General features: G+C 46.0%; 1 protein-coding gene across 3 annotated transcripts in view; it reads right to left on the reverse strand.

Annotated features, from left to right (window-relative positions):
• LOC144827735 (sodium- and chloride-dependent neutral and basic amino acid transporter B(0+)-like) overlaps positions 1-22,907 on the reverse strand; it is a 1,401,915-nt gene that overhangs the window by 1,242,605 nt on the left and 136,403 nt on the right. For all 3 annotated transcript variants that reach the window (XM_078685942.1, XM_078685941.1, XM_078685943.1), the window contains exon 2: positions 4,129-4,273. In XM_078685942.1, coding sequence (XP_078542068.1) covers positions 4,129-4,273 — 145 coding nt within the window. The remainder of the gene's footprint in view (positions 1-4,128; positions 4,274-22,907) is intronic.

Raw genomic sequence — 22,907 nt, forward strand, 5'->3', positions numbered from 1 at the left:
CACCTCCTTTCTGAGTTCAGTTACACAGGAATGCACCTCAGGCCGCAAGGACCCTATCTCCACTTTTAGCTGATTCATAAAGGTGGTCATGAAGGCCTGTGTAACTGGCGGGGATTCCGAGTCAGCCCGGGATGGGCCCCCTCTGGCCGCATGCGCTCCCGCTTTACCCCACATGGCCACCACAGTGTTATCCTTGGGGGCCGCCGCCGGATCGGCCTTGGTGCCTTTATTAGAGCGCGTCATCGCCCCCAACAGTTGGGCAGGTCGGTGGGGAATCACGCCCTTGCTCGGGGAGCGGGTCGGGTCTCTAGCAGGCAGGGGTCAATCACACCACAGCACCACCACCGCAGGCCTCTCCACTCAACCCCAGGGCCGCACGCCAGTCAATGTCAGGGGGGGAACAGGCTCACTGAAATTATCGCACTGTCCAGAACGTCCGAGGGCAAGAGGCGGCACAGAAGGCCGGGCCCACCCAGACCGCCCGAGGGGCCCCCAGTTCAGATTTCAGGCCTCCCGCTGTAGGTGGACGACGGAGGGCTCCTCCCCCCCTCCACGCCGGACCAGTGCAGCTCACCTCAAAGTCGCGACCATGCCCACCTCCACAGGACCTCCTGGAATCCACTCTCGGTCGCTGTAGATCACCACACCCGGTCAGCACCAGTCCATTGGCAGTTCCGCCGCCACCCCTCCACTCCTGCCAGCCAGCCACTCTCCTGGGACGCAGCGCTGTCTGTCTAGGGACGGATCGGCACAGACCCCGCAGGCAGAGGCACCAGTCGATCGTCCTGTCGCTCTTCCAAGGCGCCTCGCACCCCTCAGGCCGTCCTGTAAATCCACCGTCTGCCGCAGGCCGTCCCCGCTGCACTCAACCGCTCTCGCTCCTCATCAGCTCTCAAAATGGCGGGCGCAGCATACCACGGGCCCTCCCAGCACTGTACTACACCTACTAACAGTCTGAGCTCGCCTCCAGGGACCCCCCACCGGGCCGTCACTGCTCCACTTCACCACCTCGGGACAAACGCTGCCTAAGTCTCTGCCAGGCTCAGATGGCCAAGTCACCGCCTCAGGTCTCCGGGCACTGCTAAGATGGCGGGTCCCCGAGCGCTAATGTCCCTTGGTGCCCGCGAGCCTCCAGGGCGCAGAGGGGTGCGCGCTCCCAAGCACCTGTCAACAAGGGCCGCTATGTAGGGCGATCCGGGCGTGCAGCCGCGTCCCCTCGTCTGGACTCACCCCCAAAACAGCATCAGCAGGCGCCGCTGCCGCCGGGCCTCCGAGATGGCGGAACGCTGCTCCCGAAGTTCTGCCCGCCTTTGTCGAGTCTCGCACTACCTGTTCTCCGTGCGGGGGACACCGGACCCCGACGCGCCCACACCCCAAGGGCACAGAGCCCCGTCACTGGCAGATCGGGATAGGCAGGTCACCGCCGCTGGCCTCTGGGTATTTGAAAATGGCGGGCTCCCGTCTCAGGCCTCGCAAGCAGGTCCTCGCGTTCTCCAGTGCCCGCAAGCCACCAGGGCCTCAGTGAAGGATCCCCAGCACCCGTCAGCAAGGGTCGCTACGCAGGGCGTCCCGGGACCAGCCGCCCCGTCTCCACTGCAGGTCTCACCCTCCGATCGGCAGGAGCAGGGGCCGCCGCCGCCGGGTTCCCAAAATGATGGGCGCCGCTCTCGAGGGTCTGCCCGTCTGCGCCAGGTCCCGCTCCGCAGCTGCTTCTCATGCGGGCCGCCGGTCGAACGCTTGACCACAATGCGCCCAAACCTCTAGGGCATTCAGGGGTGAGGTCAGAGTCCCCCTTACTCCGCTTCAATAGCAAATAAAGGCCGATGGCAGCGGGAGCCCCTCTAGAGCACGTCCACTCACATCGCCGCTCAAGCCACGCCCCCTTGGTGGCCTTTTTGCTAGTGGTGGATGCATACTGAGCCCTTACTATTAATCCACCTACCAAAAGTAAAGTTCAGGATAGGATGGACTTTAGGGTGGTGAGTAGAATTAAGGATTCAGATATAGGTGGAGTTTAGATGTAGAAAGGGGTTTTCAGGATTCAGGGATGGGGAGAGTTTAGGGGTGAATGGGTGGTGTTTAAGGGTGGTAAGGTTTTTTTATGGTTTAGCGGTTGGTGGAGCTTGGTTGTGGTAAGGGGTTTTAAGTGGTCAGAGAGTGGAGGGAACTGGGTGTAAAAAGGGGGCTTTAGGGTACAGGAATTGGCAGAGTTTAGAAGTAGTGAGGTGTTTTACAGTTCAGAGATAAGAAGAGTGTAGGGGTTTAAAGGGCTCTTAAGGTTCAGGGATGGGTGCAACCATTGTATTTACACTTTAAAAGTAAGAATGCAAAAGCCAATTCGATCCAAAAGATATTCTATGAATTGGTTTCTATAAAATGGTGAATGCCATTCATTCTGAAAATTTTGATTTAACAGTTTAGGTAAAATGGTAGATCAGTTGTGGTATTCAATTAAAAATGTTTCCTATGAAATCACACACAACCTTGTAATGCACTTAAGTTACGTAGCTTCCAAGAGATAGCATTTAATGAAAAAAAAATTCACTTGCGGTTGAGTTCTCTGGGGGATGACAAAAAAGGTAAATAAAAAGGACCAAGGTAAAAAAAAAAAAGCTCAATGTTAAAATGTGCAAATATAAATGAAAATGAGTCTTTTTTGGGTCTTCTCTATGCAGAATGTTAGAAAATGTTTTAGGTTAAGAGAAAAACAGACCAATAAACAATTATTTTACCTTTGAGTAAAAGCATGGCTAACATCACTCAGAATGATTCTTTTTTTTTTAACTAATCTTGTTTTATTTCAAATTAGCACAGTTTGCCCATTTAGCCATGTTTGTAAGACTTCTGTATCGTAATGTGCTATTCAAATACATTTTCACAAGAAATGTCTCCCATCCATGCATCTCCTTCCTTCACACAAACACATGCTCCTCAAAGCGGTGCTCATTTTATGTGCTCATTCAGTAACATCAGTATTTTTTTTAGAACTCCTGTGATTTAAATGCACTATTTGATCATATGTTTGCATATCTCAGGATGCTTTGTTTACTAACTAACTTGTTGAAATGCAAATTAAATTCCCCACACCTCATACTTCATATAATCATCAGATGCCACTGCTCCAAACTCAGTAAATGTCCTAAAATTATACCGCTTTAATTTTCAAAATTATTAGAACATAGGAATATTAAGAGCTCCATTGAAGACAATAGAGCAGCAGCAGCCTAAAGGAACAGGTATGGGCACGCTGTTAACATTTTAATGTTCATATAAACTGCCTCTGCCTTTCTTTTTACCCTGCCTTTCCAAAATATATGGAGTGCACAGGGAAAAGCGAAAGGTAGAGGCTCTGCTGTAGGCACACAAGAGCCTTCTGCATCCCTCGTCCCTCTTCCCTAGCTCAGAGCCACTGGAACCTTGAAGGAGGAAGGGGTAATGCTGCGCAGCAGTCTTCCTGACTCAGCTGAACGAAAAAAATAAGTTAAGCCAAGCTGGGACGAACCAGGAGCTGACCTCAGCCCTTTTCACAGCTCTTGCTGTGAATGTTAATCAGCTAACAGTCATTGCCCTATGCACGCTGTTAGCTTTAAAACAATCACAGAAACAGCAGTAAAATGAAGGCTTTAGAGCTTCAGGGATTTCAACCCCCTCGAGCTACGATGCCTTTGTTGTTATAACTAGGACATTCTGCTCACTAGTGGAATGTTGTAATAGCTTTATAGTCTTCTATATCTGGTCTATACCTGTCATTCAAGGCCTACTCCCTTGGTAAAGGAGTTCGCCTTTGGCTAGGGCCTTTAATAGCCGATATAGCCTGGTACAGTGGGCTATAAGGCTATATTTGAACTTTGGAATGTGGGAGCGCGATGAAAGACAATAAAATAGGTCAGGGATTATAATGACTGGTATGAACTTTCTACTTCAACATTCCAACGTTTGTCTTTCTATTTCTCTCTTTTTAATTTAGAACACTCTACCCTCAGTGGGTGAACTGTTCCAGTAGTCTTACAGCCAACCTGCCTCAAGCTATAATGGTTGTTCAGACCCTCTGCTTTGATAGAGGGCCTCGCCGCTGGGGTTCAGGGCCTTTGCGGGCACTAATAATACAATGAAAATAAAGCTAATTACCTCCACCATTCTTATACGTAAGGTACGGGAATCTCCAGATGTTGCCAAGCCCCACTGCATATCCAACCATAGAGAGGAGATACTCTGTTTTATTGGACCAGGTAGCTCGATTAGTTCCGTCATCGTTTTGTTCTGCCTGGGAATCCTGTGAAAGTAAGAACAAAAGGATCTAGATGAATCATGTTTTCGTGTTTTCCTGAAAGGTGGAGTCTGACATTCTAGTATACTTTTCTTTCCCTGTGCACCTACATTATAACATATTTGTGTAATATTTTTGGTTCAAACTTTTATTTGCTTACAATTTAAAAGAATGATTATTTTGGCTTATTTTACCAGTTATTAGAACATTGACATTTATTCCCAAATGTATTCTTATAGTGACAAAATTGATGATTATTTTTTTTTACTAATTTCGATCAATATTTATATCAAATGGCAAAAAGATTATATGTGCCATTTTTGCCTATTAAAACAAAGAATTGTAAGATGTTACACAACACGATACAGGTGAAAACAGTAATAAAACAGTGACACATTCTAAGACAATGGACATTAAATGCCTACTCGAAAAACTTGTGGCAAGATTCATAAACATTTAGTACACCTAAACAGAACATAGGTAAAATAGGTTTGTAATGCACATTTTCACCAGGGATACAACTTCAGATTGTCCACCTGGAGGTATAAGAGACTCTATTAAACATGCATTGATTTTATACATTAGTATAACTTTGGGATTCTCCATAGGGCAAGGTATTTCGGCAGGGCATGATTACTGTATTGGCAGGGTGAAGACTAACATCCAAGGGAAATTCGTGTGGAAATGATCTCAGAATTGGGGCAAATCATGCAGTAAAGGACATTATATGTCTAGGACCCACATGATTGCTGCCATTCCCCCTACACCATGCAACTTGAAAACCCATTATCTGACTTTGTAGAAATAATTAAAGAATGAGTAGGCTTCCGACTTTATATGGAATTCCTTCATTTATTGGAGGTCATGTGGCAGCAAATTATTACAACTGTGGGTACTGACATTTGCCATAAATAGTCCGGGCCACCAATGCTGTTGCACTCCAATTGGATAACCAAATTATTGTCTTTGAAACTCAACCGTCCAGATGTAGTGAGTTTGGGCTGCTTGCCAAGACTTATTCTAGGAGGTGGAAGGGGTTAGAAACTCAGATACAACATCAAACAGTAAATAACACATACAACTCAAAGTCCACCAGTATTAACTCGAAAATAAAATGATGTGTCTTAAAATGCAATTAAAGGAAGCAAATAAATGTATTAAACGTTCCAAAACAGAAGTGTTTCTATGTAATTAAGAATTAGCTCATTTGCCAATCTTCAGCACTCATGGATCCACCAGATGTTTGTGACTCGTTCATCTAGAAGATGATTAGTTGAACAGAGGCGCGGGACAATAACAAAATGTAACTAGACTGCCATGTTTTGTAATTCACTCTATTTTTTTTAATGTTAAGGGTGTAAAATAGCAAAACACTAAAAATACTTCAATTGACCACGCTGTGGTCAGTGGTGCTAGTGAACTAGCTGTACCCGAAGTAGGTGAAAAACGAAATAGAAGTGGAAGGAAAACTCTCTAGAGAAAGGTTGTACCTAACCCAACCATGAATGTGGGGAAAAAACTATTTTTGTTTTAATTACCCTCACAAACCCTAGTGGTGTCATGCTTCATCATCAGGTCACCCTGACCCCTATAAGTCAGGGTGGGCTCAACCACAGTGTTGGGAGCTCTTTTGATAGAAAAGAGGCGCGGGGGTTTAGAGATAAAATACCTCAGGCAGATCCCCGGTTTCCCTTTATTCTTGGGTCTGTCTGGGTCATTAAAAAAATCTAAAATTGGGTATTTGTTGGAGTATTACAGTCCTAAGACCCTAGTGCCGACATGTTTTAGTTCGTAACTGCCAGAAAGGTCCTGAACTTTCTTCAGGGCAAACTTGATCCCCTAAGTCACGGAATTAAAGGATGGGAGGTCCCTATCCTATCAGTGAAGTGAGGGCAGAGTAGCTGCTCCTTGTACTATGTAAAAAGACTGTGTGTGTCATCTGCCAGACTCTATCCCATTTAGGGAGGTCAAACTTTTCACACAGGACCGGATACACAAAGTGGGTGGTCTTCAATTGAAGCATTCACCTTGCATTCTGACCTAATTCGGTTTCCGGTCCTCGGCTGTCGCGATGGAGTCTGGCAGCTGACACACACAGTCTTTTTGCATAACACAAGGAGCAGCTCCTCTGCCCTCACTTCACTGATAGGATAGGGACCTCCCATCCTTTAATTCCCTCACAAATAGGGTCAAGTTTGCCCTGAAGAAAGTCCAGGATCTTTATGGCCATTACGGACTGAAACATGTCGGCACTAGGGTCTTAGGACCATAATACTCCAAGACCCAATTTTAGATTTTTTTTTATTGACTCAGACAAACCCTAGAATAAAGGGAAACCGGGGATCTGCCTGAGATATTTTATCTGTAAACCCCCTTGCCTCTTGTGTATCAAAAGAGCTCCCAACACTGTGGTCAAGCCCACCCTGTTTTATAGGGGTCAGGGTGACCCGATGATGAAGCTTGACACCACTATGGTGTGTGAGGGTAATTAAAACAAAAATAGTTTTTTCCCCACATTCGTGGTTGGGTTAGGTATAACCTTTCACTAGTGAGGTTTCCCTTCCCTTCTATTTCGTCTTCCACCTATTTCGGCTACAGCTAGTTCACTAGCACCATAGACCACAGCGTGGTCAATTGGAGTATTTTTTGTGCTTCGTTACTTCTTGGTGAGGATATACTCCGGTTACAATTTCCTCTCCAAACTCTCTAGGTATTGGGATTTCTCCCAGCACCTTTAATGTGTGGATATATATATATATAAGGGTGTGAAATTGGCATCTCAGATGGTTTGTATACTCTTTCTTTGTGGAAAACCTTTCTGCAAAATGTGTATAGGAGACCAGATCAAGAACTGATGTTTCTTATTACCAACAGACTTCAGAGCTTAATGCAAATATTTGTAGGATTTCCACCAGTACCCATCTTTTAAGGGGACATCGAAATCTGCCTCTGTTAGCTTGAGTTAACCACCTCCTGATGCTGATAGGTTTACGTCTGCCTTGAAACATATTCCCCTGCTTTACCATTCACGCTCATTCAATTATAGTACAATGTCTTAGTGGAAGTTGTTTTAGCCAAGAAGTCTTAACTCCTATCTGTACTAACTCTCCTGACACCTTAATGGGTTTCTGAATTTAAAACCATTTTGAAGTCCAGATCTGCTCGCACTAAAGGTGTCAGGGTTGTTGAGGTGCGCGGTCTTGGGCCCTCCCCAGCCACAGGGCCAAGCCGTGTGGTAATTTGTGACGTCATGCCCCCCTGCGCTAAGACATGCTCAGGTGGAGGTTTACCTTGTGGAAAAGTTCACGAAGCAACAATGTCAGTGCGCTGGTGGCTGTGCTGTCATTATGTGTCCCCATGAGAGTTCTGAGTTTACATCTGTGGTGTGCTTATGATGATAAATTGTGATGCCATACTGTGCTAACTTGATGCTCCTTTTATCCTTATATACGGGTGTAGTGGTATCGGCCTACGTTTCCCAGCAGCCCTGGAAGGCGGCCATCTTGGGTGTGGCCGAGTGCATAAGAGTGGCCCGCCCTGGGGTACGCGGTCACTTATCTTCAGATTCCATCATAGAAGGAGCCTCCAAGTCCCAGTGATTGCAGTGAGGTCATTTCTGTGTGACAAAAACAGATTCTGGTGACTTGTAGTCTTGCAGAGTTTCACTTGGAGTTTTGCATGGAAGGAAAGCCAGAAGGGCATTCACGGTAAGGCAAAGCTTTTCGCTGAAATATAGGGCAATAGAGTTTACTATAGTGACATTCTTGACGAGTACAATGTTGTGCTTTGGATTCAGAGAAGTGTGCTGTGCTCAGGATTGAGTGCTACATTCAGTAAATTTAACACTATGGAGCAACAAGTGCAGTTTGGTGTGCTGAGCCCAGGACTGAGTACAGCCTTTACGCAAACCAATTAACATTGAAAGGAGAGTGATACATAATTGAGGGGTGTGCCGGATATAGTGTATGAGTGAGTGGAGGTCATTTTTTTTTTGTAAAAGATTTTGATTAATTTTCATTCCAACAAAATAAGAAAACAATCTTGTACATAAAAAAGCAGTGTAGCACATCACTCCTTCACCATAAATACCGTCAATTATTATAAAGTCACAATTTTGCAATCTCTCAGCATTAGAAACCCGGCCCCGTCTATTTACCCATGGGTATTCATATTGCATCCGAATCTGAGTCATCATCATCTCGGTCCGGTGGTGGATCACAGATATCACCCCTATATTTATTCCATGCCCCCCAGATTTTACTCCACTTTTTAGGGCATCCCCTACTACTGAATACCGCCCATTCGGCTAATATGGCCGCATCCATGTCCCTTCCCCATACTGCGAGAGATGGCACCTCCGCCCCTCCCCACTTTTGTGCTACGTTCCTTTTGGCAACCATAATTCCTAGTATTACCCAACTCTGCCCATCACGCGAGAGGTCATTCGGCTCCCATATATTCAATAAACATCATCTTGGCTCCGGTGTAAGCGATACTCCCTCCGATTGGGATATAGTTCTCATTACTTGTGTCCAGTATTCAGTTATTTTAGGACAATCCCATATGGTATGAAAAAACGTTCCCTCGTCTCCGCAACCACGCATACAAAAGGGGTGCTCTGCCCTCTCTATCTTGTGTAAGGTGTGTCTAGTGTAGTTTGACTGGTGTAGGATGCGGAGCTGCACTAGCCTGAGGCATGAGGGTATACCCACCTCTCTTGGGGATGCCAATGCTTCCTGCCATTCTGAGTCATCAATATCACCAATGTCTTGAGACCATTTATCAGGGGTCCCGTCGGGTCGGGCAGGTTATTCACTAATTTACGGTACGTAAGTGGGGTGGCCTTCTTCGGCATATAATCAGTTAACAACCTATCCTCCATAGGGGTTGCCTCCAGAACCTCGGAGCAGGGTGGCAGCGCTGTCATCAGGGCATGTCTTATCTGTGTGTACCGGAACAACTCTGAGGGGGCCAATATGTATTGTTGCTGAAGATGCTCAAAGGAGACTATCTCTCCTCCCTGCCACATACCTCCCACCGTGGATATTTCAATATCATTCCATCAATCAAATCCCTTACTATTCCTAAGTCTGCCTAGCCATTTCGTGTCCCACAGTAGAGTGAGCTGTGTCAGTACCCCTCGCCACCCTAGTTTGGCCAGGTCCGCATGCCACAACTCAAGTGTATGACGCAGTGGACCGAACAGTGCTAAGGTCATTTTCTTGTCATATAGGGGAGTAAGCATATCCCTCATGCCAAGTTGCGCTCTGTCTGTCTTAAAAGCTGGATCCGACTGTGAGACATGAACCCATTGATTAATCACTTTCAGTTGCGCCGCCCAATTATAAAGTTGTATATTGGGGAGCGCTATCCCACCGTCGTACCATCGCGCACCAATTTGGCTTGCGCAATACATGCTGGTTTATTACCCCACAAAAGGTTAGAGACCTGCGCTGCGATAGCCTTAAAGTAAGTTGGCAGCACTGGGTATGGCGTATTCTCCAAAACATATAGGAATCGGGGTAGGGCCATCATTTTGAAAAGCGCCGCCTTTCCTAACAAGGTTAGTGGCAGTGTCCCCCAGTGACGTACGTCTCTTTTGAGATGTTCTAGCGGTGGCTGTAAATTTTTATGAAAAAATTCCCCTGTGTCAGCAGTGACGTAGACACCCAAGTACTTAAACGTACTTCCCGCAAACTTAAGCAGGCAACTTTCAGGAAGATGCAGCGGTGGGCCGTGCAGCACATATAGCATTGACTTAGACCAATTTATAGTGTACCCAGACGCTGTACCGTAAACCGTACAAACATTTAGGAGGGTCAGTATGGAGCGCCTTGGCAAGGTCAGATATTACAGGATATCATCGGCGTATAGGGACACTCGATTCTCCCAGCTATCTGTCCATTTAAGGTCCCGTATCATTGGCTCCCATCGTATCCACTCCACCAGTGGCTCTAATACCAGAGCAAAAAGTAGCAGCGACAGTGGACAGCCCTGGCACGTGCCTCTCGCTAAGGGAAAGTCATCGGAAATGTGACCATTGGCTGTAACATGGGCCAGTGGCTTGGTGTACAGGAGTCGAACTCAGGAACAGAATTTTGGACCAAAGCCCAGATGCTGTAACACTGCGAAGAGAAAGGGCCATTTGACCATGTCAAATGCCATATGTGCGTCCAGCGAGAGCACCACTGCCGGTTCCTGCAGGAACACCGCGCATGCATGCACACCATGTAGTCTCATCAGGTTGAGAGCCGTGTTCCTGCCCGGCATGAAGCCCGATTGATTTGGGTGTATGAGCTTTGATAGGTGCGGTGTGAGCCGATTTGCCAACAGTTTTGCAAGGATTTTAACCTCTGCATTTATTAAGGAGATGGGCCAGTATGAGGTACATTTATTCGCAGGTTTCCCTGGTTTCAGAATAGCCACTATAGTGGCCGTGCGCTGGTCTGGCGGGAGTTCGCCCACCTTCAAACTATCAGTGAACATATTCAACAAGTGAGGTGTAATGAAATCTGCCGTCCTCTTATAGAGTTTGACAGGTATGCCATTTGGTCCTACAGCTTTGCCCGATTGCAGCGCCCCAATGGCTGCCTGCAGCTCGTCTACCATGAGATCAGCCTCCAACTCCCGTGCCTCTTCCGGGGTTAGTTTGGGCATGGCAAGGTCTTGTACGTAAGTCAGTGCCTCCTCTAAGGACATCTCAGAGTCCGACAAATAGATTGTCTGAAAATGTCATGCCAGCGTGCGTACTATTGTTTGCGGGTCAGTTGTTGTCTGTCCCTCCTCCGTGCAAAACTGCGCAATCCATCTATCACTTTTCTCCATTCTATCTAGCCACGCCAGTAACTTACCGGCCTTATCGCCGATGTCATACACTTTGTGTCGTGTGGCCTCCAGCTGCTGTCTGGTCAATTCTGTTAGGTGTTCTCTATGTTGTCGCTGTTTAAGGCGTAAGTTGTGGGATGTGTCAGGAGTTGGGTCATTAGTGTGTTGGGTCTCTGCAGTGTGTAATTGGGACTCTAGATTCCGCAGTTCTAGCTGCCCCTCCCGTTTATGTGCTGTGATGGAAGCTATGGCCTGTCCCCTGATGACTGTTTTAAAATGCCTCCCAGAGGGTGGTTGGAGAATCAACGGACCCCGCATTGTCATGAAAGTAGTGGCTCGTTATTTTTTTGAGCGCCTTTCTGATGTTGGGTAGATGTATCGGGTAGATACGGCGTTGTTTCTGGTGGTAATAAGTGTATCTGAGCAGCAGTGGGGAATGGTCAGAGACGCCCCGGGGCCTGATTTCTATAGTATCTATATTTTTAAGGCTACCCATCGAACCCAGGAAATAGTCTATTCTTGTTAGGCTTTTATGGACACTTGAGTTATATGTAAATTGGCTTTCTGTTGGGTGGTGTCTTCTCCACACACCTGTAATACCCATTGCATCCATGAAACTCCCCAGGTGTGAAACTCCAGAGGTACCCGCCCTCAGAGGAAACCTATCCAGGGATTCATTCAAAATAGCTCTAAAGTCCCCTCCAATAAGTAGCTCTCCCTCCGGCAACCCAAGTAATAACACACTGAGATCCGGGAGGGCCACCGCGTGCAGTTCTGGGGGGTTGTAAACAGACACTATGTGTAGAGGCCGCCCCTCCAAACTATAGCGTGAATCTCCCTGACTCATCAGATTTAACATCATTCAATGGAAACTGCTACTTCACCAATATACCCACCCCTCTGGATCCAGACGTGAATTCTGAATGAACCACCATTTTGTATCCACATCTATCCATCGCTTTGCTTGACGTGCCTGTTAGATGTGTCTCTTGCAATAGTACCACTGCCGGACCACCGCTTTTGATGCATTGCAGAACCAGGCCACGCTTTATTTTATCTCCCAAGCCGCGTACATTCCATGTAAGTATGGAAAGAGTTGGTACCGTGGAGATGGGGCCTTCAGCTGATACAACCCATGCTATGTCACCCATTTCCATGCCCTACGGGTCCATTAAAATTAGTGACTTTTCCCAGAATTGAACTTGAGTGCTTCACCGTGTGTGCTATTACTGCATAACTAACTTTGTACCTAACGGCAAAATAACTATTATACCAAGAACCTAGAAACAGTCCCGGACCCCCTACCCCCTCACTGCCTCCCTGCCATGCGGACACAAAACTGCCCACCACCCCAACTCAGCAGAGTGCTTGGAACCCAGTCCCTGAAACTTTACTTGCATGTACGGAGCGGGAAGTCCGAGGAAGACCGCATCTTCCCCCTGCCCCAGAGTCCTTATCCGTCGATATATTCATCATTGTCATAATGACGAGGTGGGCCGGAACATACTTCAGTCTGTACCCTCCTTACATGGAGGTGGGAAGCCCCAGAAGGTCTCACTCTCCGGCGTCCTTATGCAGTTGCTCTGTCTCTTCCTCTCCTTGTTCAATGTCCTCAGGATCGCCCTCTCTCCCAAGATGTCGTTGTCTCCTTTGCGCTCGTCCGGACCTCTCCGCCGGTCGCCACCCTTCAAGCCAGTCGTGGGCCTACTCCGGCGTTTCAAAAAAACAAGTTTTGCCGTCTGCCACCACACGGAGCTTTGCCCAATAGAGCATGGAATATGGTAGCTCACGGGACCTCAATGCCTTTTTGACCTCAAAGAAACTCCTGCGGCATGCGCAAACCGCCGCCGTATAGTCCGGGAAGAAAGAGATCACAGAGTTCTGCACTCGGATGAGCGGGGCCACCCGGGCCATTTGAAGAATGGCGTCTCTGTCCCCGAAGTTGAAGATGTGGGCCAGCACCGGTCTTGGGGGGCTCCAGGCTACGGTCTGCCACCCGGTACCCAGTGCACCTGCTCCACGGAAAAGAAGGTAGAGAGTCCTTTAGGCTGCAGTCGTGCCTTTATGAGTTCTTCAGCGTAGAGGTCCATGGCGGGCCCCCTTCAGTCTCTGGAAGCCCATAATTCGAACATTATTAGGCGGGAGCGTCCTTCCTGGTCATCCAGCTTTGCCGCCATACGCTTGTTATCGGCCTCCAATTGTGTTACCTTCTTGATCAGGGGCGTAGTGTCTTTAGTGAGAGACGTTGTCACCTGTTCCACCTATGTGACTCTTGCGGACATTTTCTGAAAGTCAGTTCGTAGGAAAGTGACATCCATTGAAATGGAGCCTACCGTGGTCTGTACATTGTGGAGGGCCGCCATGATATCTTCCAGCGCCACTTTGGGGCCACGCTCCTCTTAAGTGCCTTTGTCAGCTTGCCCTTTGCGGTCCGGTAATGGAGGAAAGTCTTTAGCGTAGGCAAACTTTTTCAGCTTTCCTTGCTGGGTCGCGCAGGACCCCTTGCCACTTATTGTCTCTTCCACAGCCACACCTTTCCTCTGCTGCTTTCCTGCACGGATTGTATGACTGTTTTTTAGGGGGCAATCCACAGGTACCGACTGGGAGGCCCCACCCTTGACACGCAGCCTCGTTATCGGGTATCCTCGCGTCCTGCGTCACACTGGCATTGCCTTGTGGGGGGACCACAATTTATCCTCAGTAGTGCTCTGCCGCAGTTTTTTCGCCCTCAACTGAAATCGTGCCTCAACTACATCGAATAGGGCTACAGTTCACAGCAGTCCTGCAGTTTTCCACCTCCAGACAGAGTCTATGTAATTTTGAACTGGCTTTTGTGGGCCCCCCAAGTCTGCCGCTGCTAGTAGTGCCTCGCACCTAAGTGCCTCTCACTGCTCCCAGACACAGTCTCTCAGCCCTCAGATGGGTACCTCCAGCAGTAGGTCCTCCAGCCTGACCGGGCCAAGTACCACGTTCTCCTCAGGCACCACTGCGGGTGCACCACGTGTGCCCCAGCGCGGTCGCCGATAATGCTGCTCAATCCCCCGCTGCATTGCCGACTCGTCTCCCCGGTGATGGCTCTTCTTCCCAGCGCCCGACAGGCCTCCGCGCCCTAACAAGGCCGCAGCCCATGACTTCCTGGGGGGGTCTCCGCTGCTCTTCAGCACCAGTTCAGGAAGTAACCGTCAGCGCCGCTACCGCCTCCGCTTGTCCTCGTCCATACCGTAGGTATGTGCCACCTCTTCTCTGACCCTCTCAACAGGCCGCACTGCAGTCGCGTCGGCTGGGCTTCAAAATGTAGTCCCCGGCTCCAGTCAGCCATGCAGGCCTCTATCTGTCGCCTTTGGTAACTTGCGTTGCCGACCAGGGAGAGATTCCAGTGACGGATCGATCTGCTCCGCTCCTCCTCAGCTACTCAAATTCTGCCTCTGGGTATAATTTAAATTCCAGATAATTGGGTGGATTACAGGGGAGCCGATCTCACCCTCGGAGCCCATTTAGACTGCGGCCATCTTGCTTGGCTGCTAGCCAAGACCCCAAGTGGAGGTCATTTTTAACAATGACAGAACTCTGGTAATGACAGGTGCTATATTTTGCTAAGAGACATTACATGCTGAGTCTCAACCAAATCTGTGGTTATTAATGAGAATGTGGTGCTGTACAATTCACATGGTATATGTCTGTCTAACCTTTTCCTTTACAGTTCTCCTTTGCTGCTGTTACCTTCCCAAATGCTTGCCCCACCTGGCCACTATAATCCTCGGTGCAATCATAGCATTCCGGGTTGGAGGTGCCTGGAGCTGGACATTCAAAGTCATTGTGCTGATCCTATGGAGGAGGCCAAGTCTGATAAAAGGGACACTAGACTATAAACCAGACTCCACCCCAGCAGTCACTTGTCCTGCAGTGGTGTGAACTGTAATAGTCATTGTATCCTAAATACCCTACACATTTTTAGTAAAGTTTGTAGCCAGCCCTTCGACACACAACTTTTTTGATTAGGTAAATAATCGTTATTTTGAAAGGAACACTATAATAACAACATTAATAATGAAGAGGAAGTCTTTAACATTGTTAGAATTGCCAGCCTCGGGTGGTCTTCCCTCAAACTTTTTGCCTGCTTGCTGATCTTGTTTTTGTTAATTTCATGACTATGGGCACTTTACCACTGCTAATCAGTGCTAAGGTCCATGCGATTTCTCCCTACACTTGATTTGATTGACTGATTCATAATTGGTATATCTAATATACTTATAAATCCCTAGTACAGTGCACCACATGTGCCCAGGGCCTATACATTAAATGCTACTAGTGGGTCTGCAGCACTGATTGTGCCACCTACATAAGTAGCCCTTTAAAACCTACCTAAGGCCTGCCACTGCAGAGCCTGTGTGTGCAGTTTACACTGCCATGTCAACTTGGCATTTAAAAGCACTTGCCAAGCTTAAAACTTTCCTTTTATTTCATAAACCACACTCCTAAGGTAGGTCATAGGTAGCCCGTAGGGCAGGGTGCCTTGTAGCAGTAGCATTAACTTAATTTTGGCTACAATACTATAATCATAAAAGTAAATTTAAAAACACAGATACAACATGATCTCAATAAAACCACAATAAAATCATGGTACTGTTATAATTATGTACAAAGCAACCAACTTACAATAGGTACTAAGTTCACTGGAGATAGTCTAATTGAAAACAATACCACCATTTCCATAGACAGGATGAGCATTTGAGAATTCTAATACCACAGTAATAGACCAATAGTTACAAAAGCATGAAAAACATATGAAAGTGGCTCGTGCTTTATTATAGAATAACATTTTCATCAATATACGTATCTAGGATACTCACCAAAATAAGATATCGATATAAAAGTGACGAGTGACCAACCGACAAGGACCAATGCAATAAGTTGTCAATTGCAGCAAATACTTGGGCATCACACTGATAAAAACTCCAACACCTGGGGTAATTTGAGCAGATATTAAAGTTTCTAATTGAGTCTTCTGTCCCCTATATATCATGCCCAGTTTGAGAATCTTACTAGCGCAAAAAAATATTGTTTTGCATGCATGAAGTCTGAGACTAATCAGCGCCTCCGCACAATGACCAATGCCCAAATGGAGACAGTTTTGAATAATTCACTTGGTGTGGGGTAAGCAGTATATTGGGCAAACAAATAAAGTGAGCCTCTGTTTCCCTAACTGCTGGGCAAATAGGACATTCACTAGAGTCACCTTCTTTCCCCTTCTCTTTCACAATCAGTATGTTTAGGTTAAGGAAACCAATTCTGAAATGAATGTGCAAAGTTTTAGCTATATGGACAGTAATCCTATCCAAGAAGGATTCATATTTTGGCATGCACTCGTGAGCTAAAAATGTATTGATCAAACCCTCTGGATGGGGTTCATACCAGGCTGCCAAAAGGATATGAACCCAGAATATGCTCTTAATCTGAGTGCCCATATTTCTTTTTCTTTTTTTTAATTATTATTTTCGTAAAGCAGATCCATAGGAGATATAAATATTATACATACATACATATATAACAATCTTATCATATCCACAGAATACTACTAGTAATAAGCAAATAAATAATAATTTTACATATATAAAGAAATAGTCCTTAATGCTTTCAATAAAGTGCACCAGTGCGGCCTTTAGCAACGAGCAGTCACCTCAACATTCATATTGACAAATCTCAGACATAGTTTTCCTGATCAATACATACATTCCTTCTATTATTGCATCTTATGGTCATATATTTCATTATTATCATAAACCCCAATGTCTTATTTATTTCAATAAAGTGCAATAGTGATTGATTTAAATAGTCCACCCTTTCTATTCAAGATTCAATTCTCAATTATACAAAAAGTACTTGTATCTTCTAATACCTACTGTTACTCCGATCTGTTTCCAGAGCAGATTTACCCTGTGTTATTATCCTTATTTTCCATAAATTGCCAAGTGGCATTAAATCGTTTGATGCACCTACACTTTTAGCATATGCCTCCTCGAACTTCTTTTGTTCAGCACATCTTACTATACCATTACAAATATGTTGGCACTCTATTTGTTTTCCGATTTTGCAAAACCAGTGATCAAGCAACCAAAGAACAAACAACAACAAGCCAAACAATAATTTGGTTATCCAATTGTAGTGCAACAGCATTGGTGGCCCTGGACTACTCGTGGTAAATGTCAGTACCCACAATGGATTACAAACTGTGATAAGTACCTGAACCCCCTTCCCTAATGCTTGATCTTGCCCCTGGCTAGATAATCCAAACAGTGCCACCCAGAAACTCACGATCGATCCATCTGTGCACTCCGCTGCTTAGGGCTTCAAACACATGTTCCCAGTGAAAAAAGTATGCAGCCAATCCCCCTAGTTGATTACAACAAAAACAACAATCTTCTATTTCAGGATACATTTTCTGGAGAACTTTGGGGGTATAGTATGCCACCCACTGTGCCAGGAAAGACATTCTCTTGAAATTGTTGATAATGTCAGCCCATTTTAAATTTCTATGATTGTTGGCTAGTGGCAAAAATGCTGAATAAGACTCATTTTCACATTCCTGGGGAGTCAAAAAAATATCAGCAGAAATATCTAGGACCTATGTATTATGATCGCTTTCAGGGCAAAAAATAACATTCATATCCCTTAAGGGCCACAATCTAGGGTCCAAAAATATGTAATCAATAAAACATAGGGATCTGCCTTTCTTAGCGCCGGGAAACCTCCGGGCAGCTGCGCGCTCAATAAATGTAATTATAATAATAATAATAATAATCAATAAATGTAATTATAATAAAGGTAGGTTTAGCCAGATAGTCAGATTTAGGACACCCATTGCTTGCTCTTAGCCTTATTCTAAGGTTAAGGTAAATAGCTGATTAGGTACCTCAGACCATTTTTTCACTGGATTAGCCAATAGCTCTGGAATTCCCCACTCCTCGTCCTCTGCTATGAGCAGGGTCGAGAACGGCTCGAAAGATTCAAAGTGTGCATTACAGTCCCCGCCTCTGATCACAGGCTATTCTTGCTCAGTTGAGTCAAGAACCATTTGGAGAGAGTAGAATATTTGGGATTCTACATTATCCCTAACAGAGCAGACATAATTATTAATCACAACAATATGTCTGTACATCACTCTAGCAGTGTTCCGCAAAGTCAGGTTAATACCCAAAATGTCCCTGGAACCGGGATCAAGTATTTCAATTTTTTCAAATATTCGTGGACTTTACCCAAGTTATAAGACCGCCCCGAAGCTCACCCAGAGATGGCAGTGGTAGCATTACCACAGAATGTAAAATAACCAGGACTAAACTGTGGTTTAGTCGCCCATGTTTCCTGAAAAAAGATGATACGATGACCATCAATGAACTCTCCCCAATCTGAATCTGTGAGTTTTGATGGAATACAAGACAACAGTTTAACTAATTCAACAGTCCCTTCGTCAGGGGTAATTGATGACTGTGGTTGAACCGTGGCCAGCAAGGGATCACAGCCACCGTTTTCCCCAGTGCCCTGTGGTTGAACCTGCTGCAGTCAATAAATAGCTGATGCGCCCAATAAACAAGATCTCTAGGCACTGTTATTTGGGAACTGAGCAGTTGTTGGAACTAGTAATTTGGTAAGTGAAGTTCTAAATGAACGGGGAGCCACTATTCAAAGCAGATCTAAGCTCAATGAGAATTAAGCCATCAGCAATAGCAGATCTCAACAATTTCACACCAATTTAGTCAGTTCTGCTATACTTATTTAGATATCTTCTTACAGTAACAATGTCTTCCCTAATGAAAAATGTCTTAGTAATGTAGCTCAAAGTTTCTATTCTCTTAAGGACTCCGAGGCGAGGATTATGCTTTTCCACTTTATTACACAGCAGCCTTTTAAAAGTATTTCACAAACTACATTTTCCAGAATCCACAGGGAAATTGGTAAACAACAACATACAACATACAACATAGCCCTGCAAGTCCCACCATCCAGTCAGGTGCCAGGATCCTTAATATAGTCCCTTGTATCTGTGCTGCAAATCCTCTTTAATCATGCAAGTCACACCATTGGTCTTTTCCCACACATCTTGTTTTCCAGTATCCACCCGTGGAACTAAAGAAGTGAAATTACCACTAGAATTTGACTTGAAAGGAGCCACTAAGCAATCAAGTGTGCATCAGAACATCCGTGCATAGAGAAAAACTTCAATATCAAGAAGTTAAACACACATTGCATAAAAAACACAGATCTAGTCATGAAGAGGGCTTCCCGGATCAGGTATCTGTGGGTGGGATTGTCCTCGCCTTCAAGACCTTAATGGAATTGAAACTTTCCTTTAAATTAGCTAGGACATTTTTTATTCCATATCAGGACTGGAGGCTTGGATTATGCTAGTTTAAAACTTACTTACCACCAAATGAGCCGCACCCAAAATGGGCTTAAAATAGAACCTCCTAAAGATAAAACCTGAGGACCAATCAGCTGCATTCATAACATCCTCTAGTCATGTGCCTAGACTAAAAGCCTTGCAGGCCATTGCCCCATAGTGGAATGGGCCCGAAAAAACCTGAGGTCTATGCCAGCCTCCTGCATGACCCAACACACCCAACGTACAATAGTGGGCGAAGAAACAGCCTTGTGAGGTTACTAGAGAACAATAAGGAGCTGTCTCTCCTGGAAGCATACATTCATAGGCCTTTAAACACTGCACTACACATGGCTTAGGCAACTTAAGAAATTCTGGGTACTCAATAACCCTTGTGTGACATTTAGTGCGCAGACTAATCATAAAAGAGACCCCGTAGGAGAAAACGTTCTTTCCATGATATCTAGGGCTCTAAAATCAGAAACCCATCAAACAGAGAAGCTTTGCCAGCTTCGCAGAAATCTCTTTACGCAAAATAAACCCATTAGTTTGCTAGGATAAGAAAAGGTTGAGCACCTTATTAACATCCCAAAGTTCCTCCTACCGGGCCTCTGGTGGAAGGGATAACCTGATATGCCGAAGCAATAGGCACACAAAGGGACGCTTCCCCACTAGGGAACCATCTACAGGTACATGCCTCGTCAATATTATTGAACAGAAGGTGTTGATGGAGGGATATGCGAAGCCCTGTCGGGCCAGGCTGGTAAAAGAAATTCAGGATCTAAACTGCCTCCGCCCCCTCTGGATCACAACCCCATCTCTCAAACCAACGACACCATGGCACCCAAGCTGACCTGTATCGCTTGACCGTGCTATCAGACCAGGCCTTGGACAAGAAGTCTTGAGCCTGTGATGAAAGGCCTGGGATTGACCATCTAATCCTGTAATCCTCCACCCCATTAGGTGTAGGGGCCTGTCCAGCACCATCTAATGTGGACTCCGATACAAGCTTAAAAGAAGTTATGGAAACTGGGGGAGATGGATTGGAAAATTCCAAGAAGGTTCCGGAAGATCTGGAAACTATACTTGCTACTTCTAAATGAGATGATGAGGACCACCTCCGAGTGTTGCCATCTGATCTGAGCCAAAGCTCTTGTGACCATTGCAAATGGGGGAAATGTGTATGCTCATTGCTTCCTCCAGTCCTGCAGGAATGCATCCCTGGAAAGTGCTAGAGGATCCTGCCTCTAACTGAAGAACCGGGATAACTGATGATCAAGCCTTGAGGCAAAAAGATCCACTGAAAAAGGACCTCTCTGAGCTTGGAACATTGAAAAAACCTCTGGATGCGGCTTCCATTGGCTGGAATCTTGAAAATGACAAGAGTGCCAGTCCACCATCTAGTTCTCCCAACCAGGGAGAACCAGGGAGGTTCTCACCATCGCAGATATCTGGTGGGCGAGGAGGAACAGCCAAATATATACTGTCAGATTAGAGAAAACCTTTGAACGGGTACCACCCAGGTGATTTATGTACCTGATGGCTGAAATGTTGTCCATTTTGAGAAGGACATGACTGAATCCTGGCCGCGGTCCAACACCAGACCGCAAAGAATCCAGCCAGATGCTCCAAACAGTTGATGTGCAAAGCCTGCTCCTGCTGCGACCACGACCTTCCTGTGAAACAATCACCACACTGAACATCCCAGCCTGACCTGCTGGTGTCAGATTTTATAATAAGTTCTGGACAGAACCGAAAATTGCTATCCTATTCCAGGCCTTCATGTGGAAAAGGCCCCAGCAGATTTCTTCCGATGATTTGGCGGACAGGACCACTGACTGAGAATAAGTGAGACTTCCGCAGGTGCATAGCCTTCAATCTCTGCAATGCCCAACAATACAACAGTCTCAAAAAGATGGTCTGGATCGAAGATAACAAGAGTCCTACCAGGCGAGAGATCTACCATAATTATACCTTCTTCTAGCCAAAATTCTGCAGAGTGCTTGCTGGATCTTGGATATCTTCTGAGGAGGAAGGTTGAGGGTGGCTTTGGCGGAATCCATGATGAAAACCAAGAAGGTCGCCCTCTGAGAAGCTATCAGAAGGGATTTTCCAATGTTTATCACCAACCTTAGGCTCTCCAAATGATTGACCGCTTGCTGCCATTGTAGTACCAATTGCTGAGGATCGTGTGCCAAAAGGAGCTTATCATCAAGATACACAGTAAGGCAAATTTCCTGTGGGCAGAGGTACTCCTCAACTGACTTGAGCGCTTTTGTGAAGCACCAAGGAGCAGAGGAAAGACCGAAAGGTAGAGTTATGAGGTGGAATATTTACTGACACCAGACAAACTGTAGGAACCTCCTGTGGGGAAGAAAAGAAAAAATCGGAACGGCCAGATATTCATTTTTCAAGTTCAGTCGGACCATCCAATCCGCTGGACGCATGACATCGCACAGCAGATGATTCCTCTCCATTTTATAATGGCAGTAATCCAGCCATTCGTTGAATTTGCATAGAGTCAACACAAGACTCTGATCTCTGAATGCTTTGTCTAATAAAAACATATTGCTGATTAAAACCAGTGGGTAAGTGGAGGCATGACAAATAGCTCTTTTCTCCAGCAGTGAGGCAACCTCCGTGTCACCCAACTCTGCTTTGTGCCTTGAAAACTGAATAAGCCTGGGACGTGCCATGAGATGGGAGCCTGCCGAACTCCACATGGAAACCCTATACAGTCATGAAGAACCAAGCGTCATTCGTGAGTGTCCCTCAAACATTGACAAAGTTTGTAGTCGATCCCCTCACTTTTAAGAGGGAAGTAGTAGACATACTCACTGGAATTTGAGGCATCATCGGCGCCTCCTGACCTCCTGCAGCAGGTCAAGTAGAAATTGTCATAGCAGGCTTGGACATGAATCTGCCCGCGCTAGGAGCCTTGCCTTCTGGGATGTTGGAATTACTGGTCAGTTGAGCGACCCCTACCCGACCGGCCCCACAAAAAACCTGGGAGGAGAACACCCATTCAATAGAAGACTGGGCCTGGTCTAAAGACGTGAAAGTATTCTCAAATTTTCCAAGCTCCATAATAGAAGGTTCCCCAAAATGCCCCCTTTGCACTACCGCCCGCTACAAAATCTGCCAATTCCTCCAACTTGGGATTTACTTTGATGAGAAAAGAGCGTCTTCGCTTCCACCAGGATCTGTCAATACCCTTCTGAGGATCTTTAATGCATTTTTTTCAAAAGGGGACATAATTGTGGGGTTTAAGCTCCCTTGCCGTCCAGAGAGTGAGAATGGCAGTCTGTCCTGAGGCGACTACAGTCTTCCTTCCCCATAGGAGTTCTAATTCTATTTACCACATAGTTTGCTACCTTTGTGGATGATGTCCATTTGGGTGATCTAGGATGGAAGATCTGCTCTGGTGAGTGCCTAACAAAG

This window comes from Lissotriton helveticus, chromosome 4_1 (assembly GCF_964261635.1).
Source record: "Lissotriton helveticus chromosome 4_1, aLisHel1.1, whole genome shotgun sequence".
Taxonomy (NCBI): domain Eukaryota; kingdom Metazoa; phylum Chordata; class Amphibia; order Caudata; family Salamandridae; genus Lissotriton; species Lissotriton helveticus.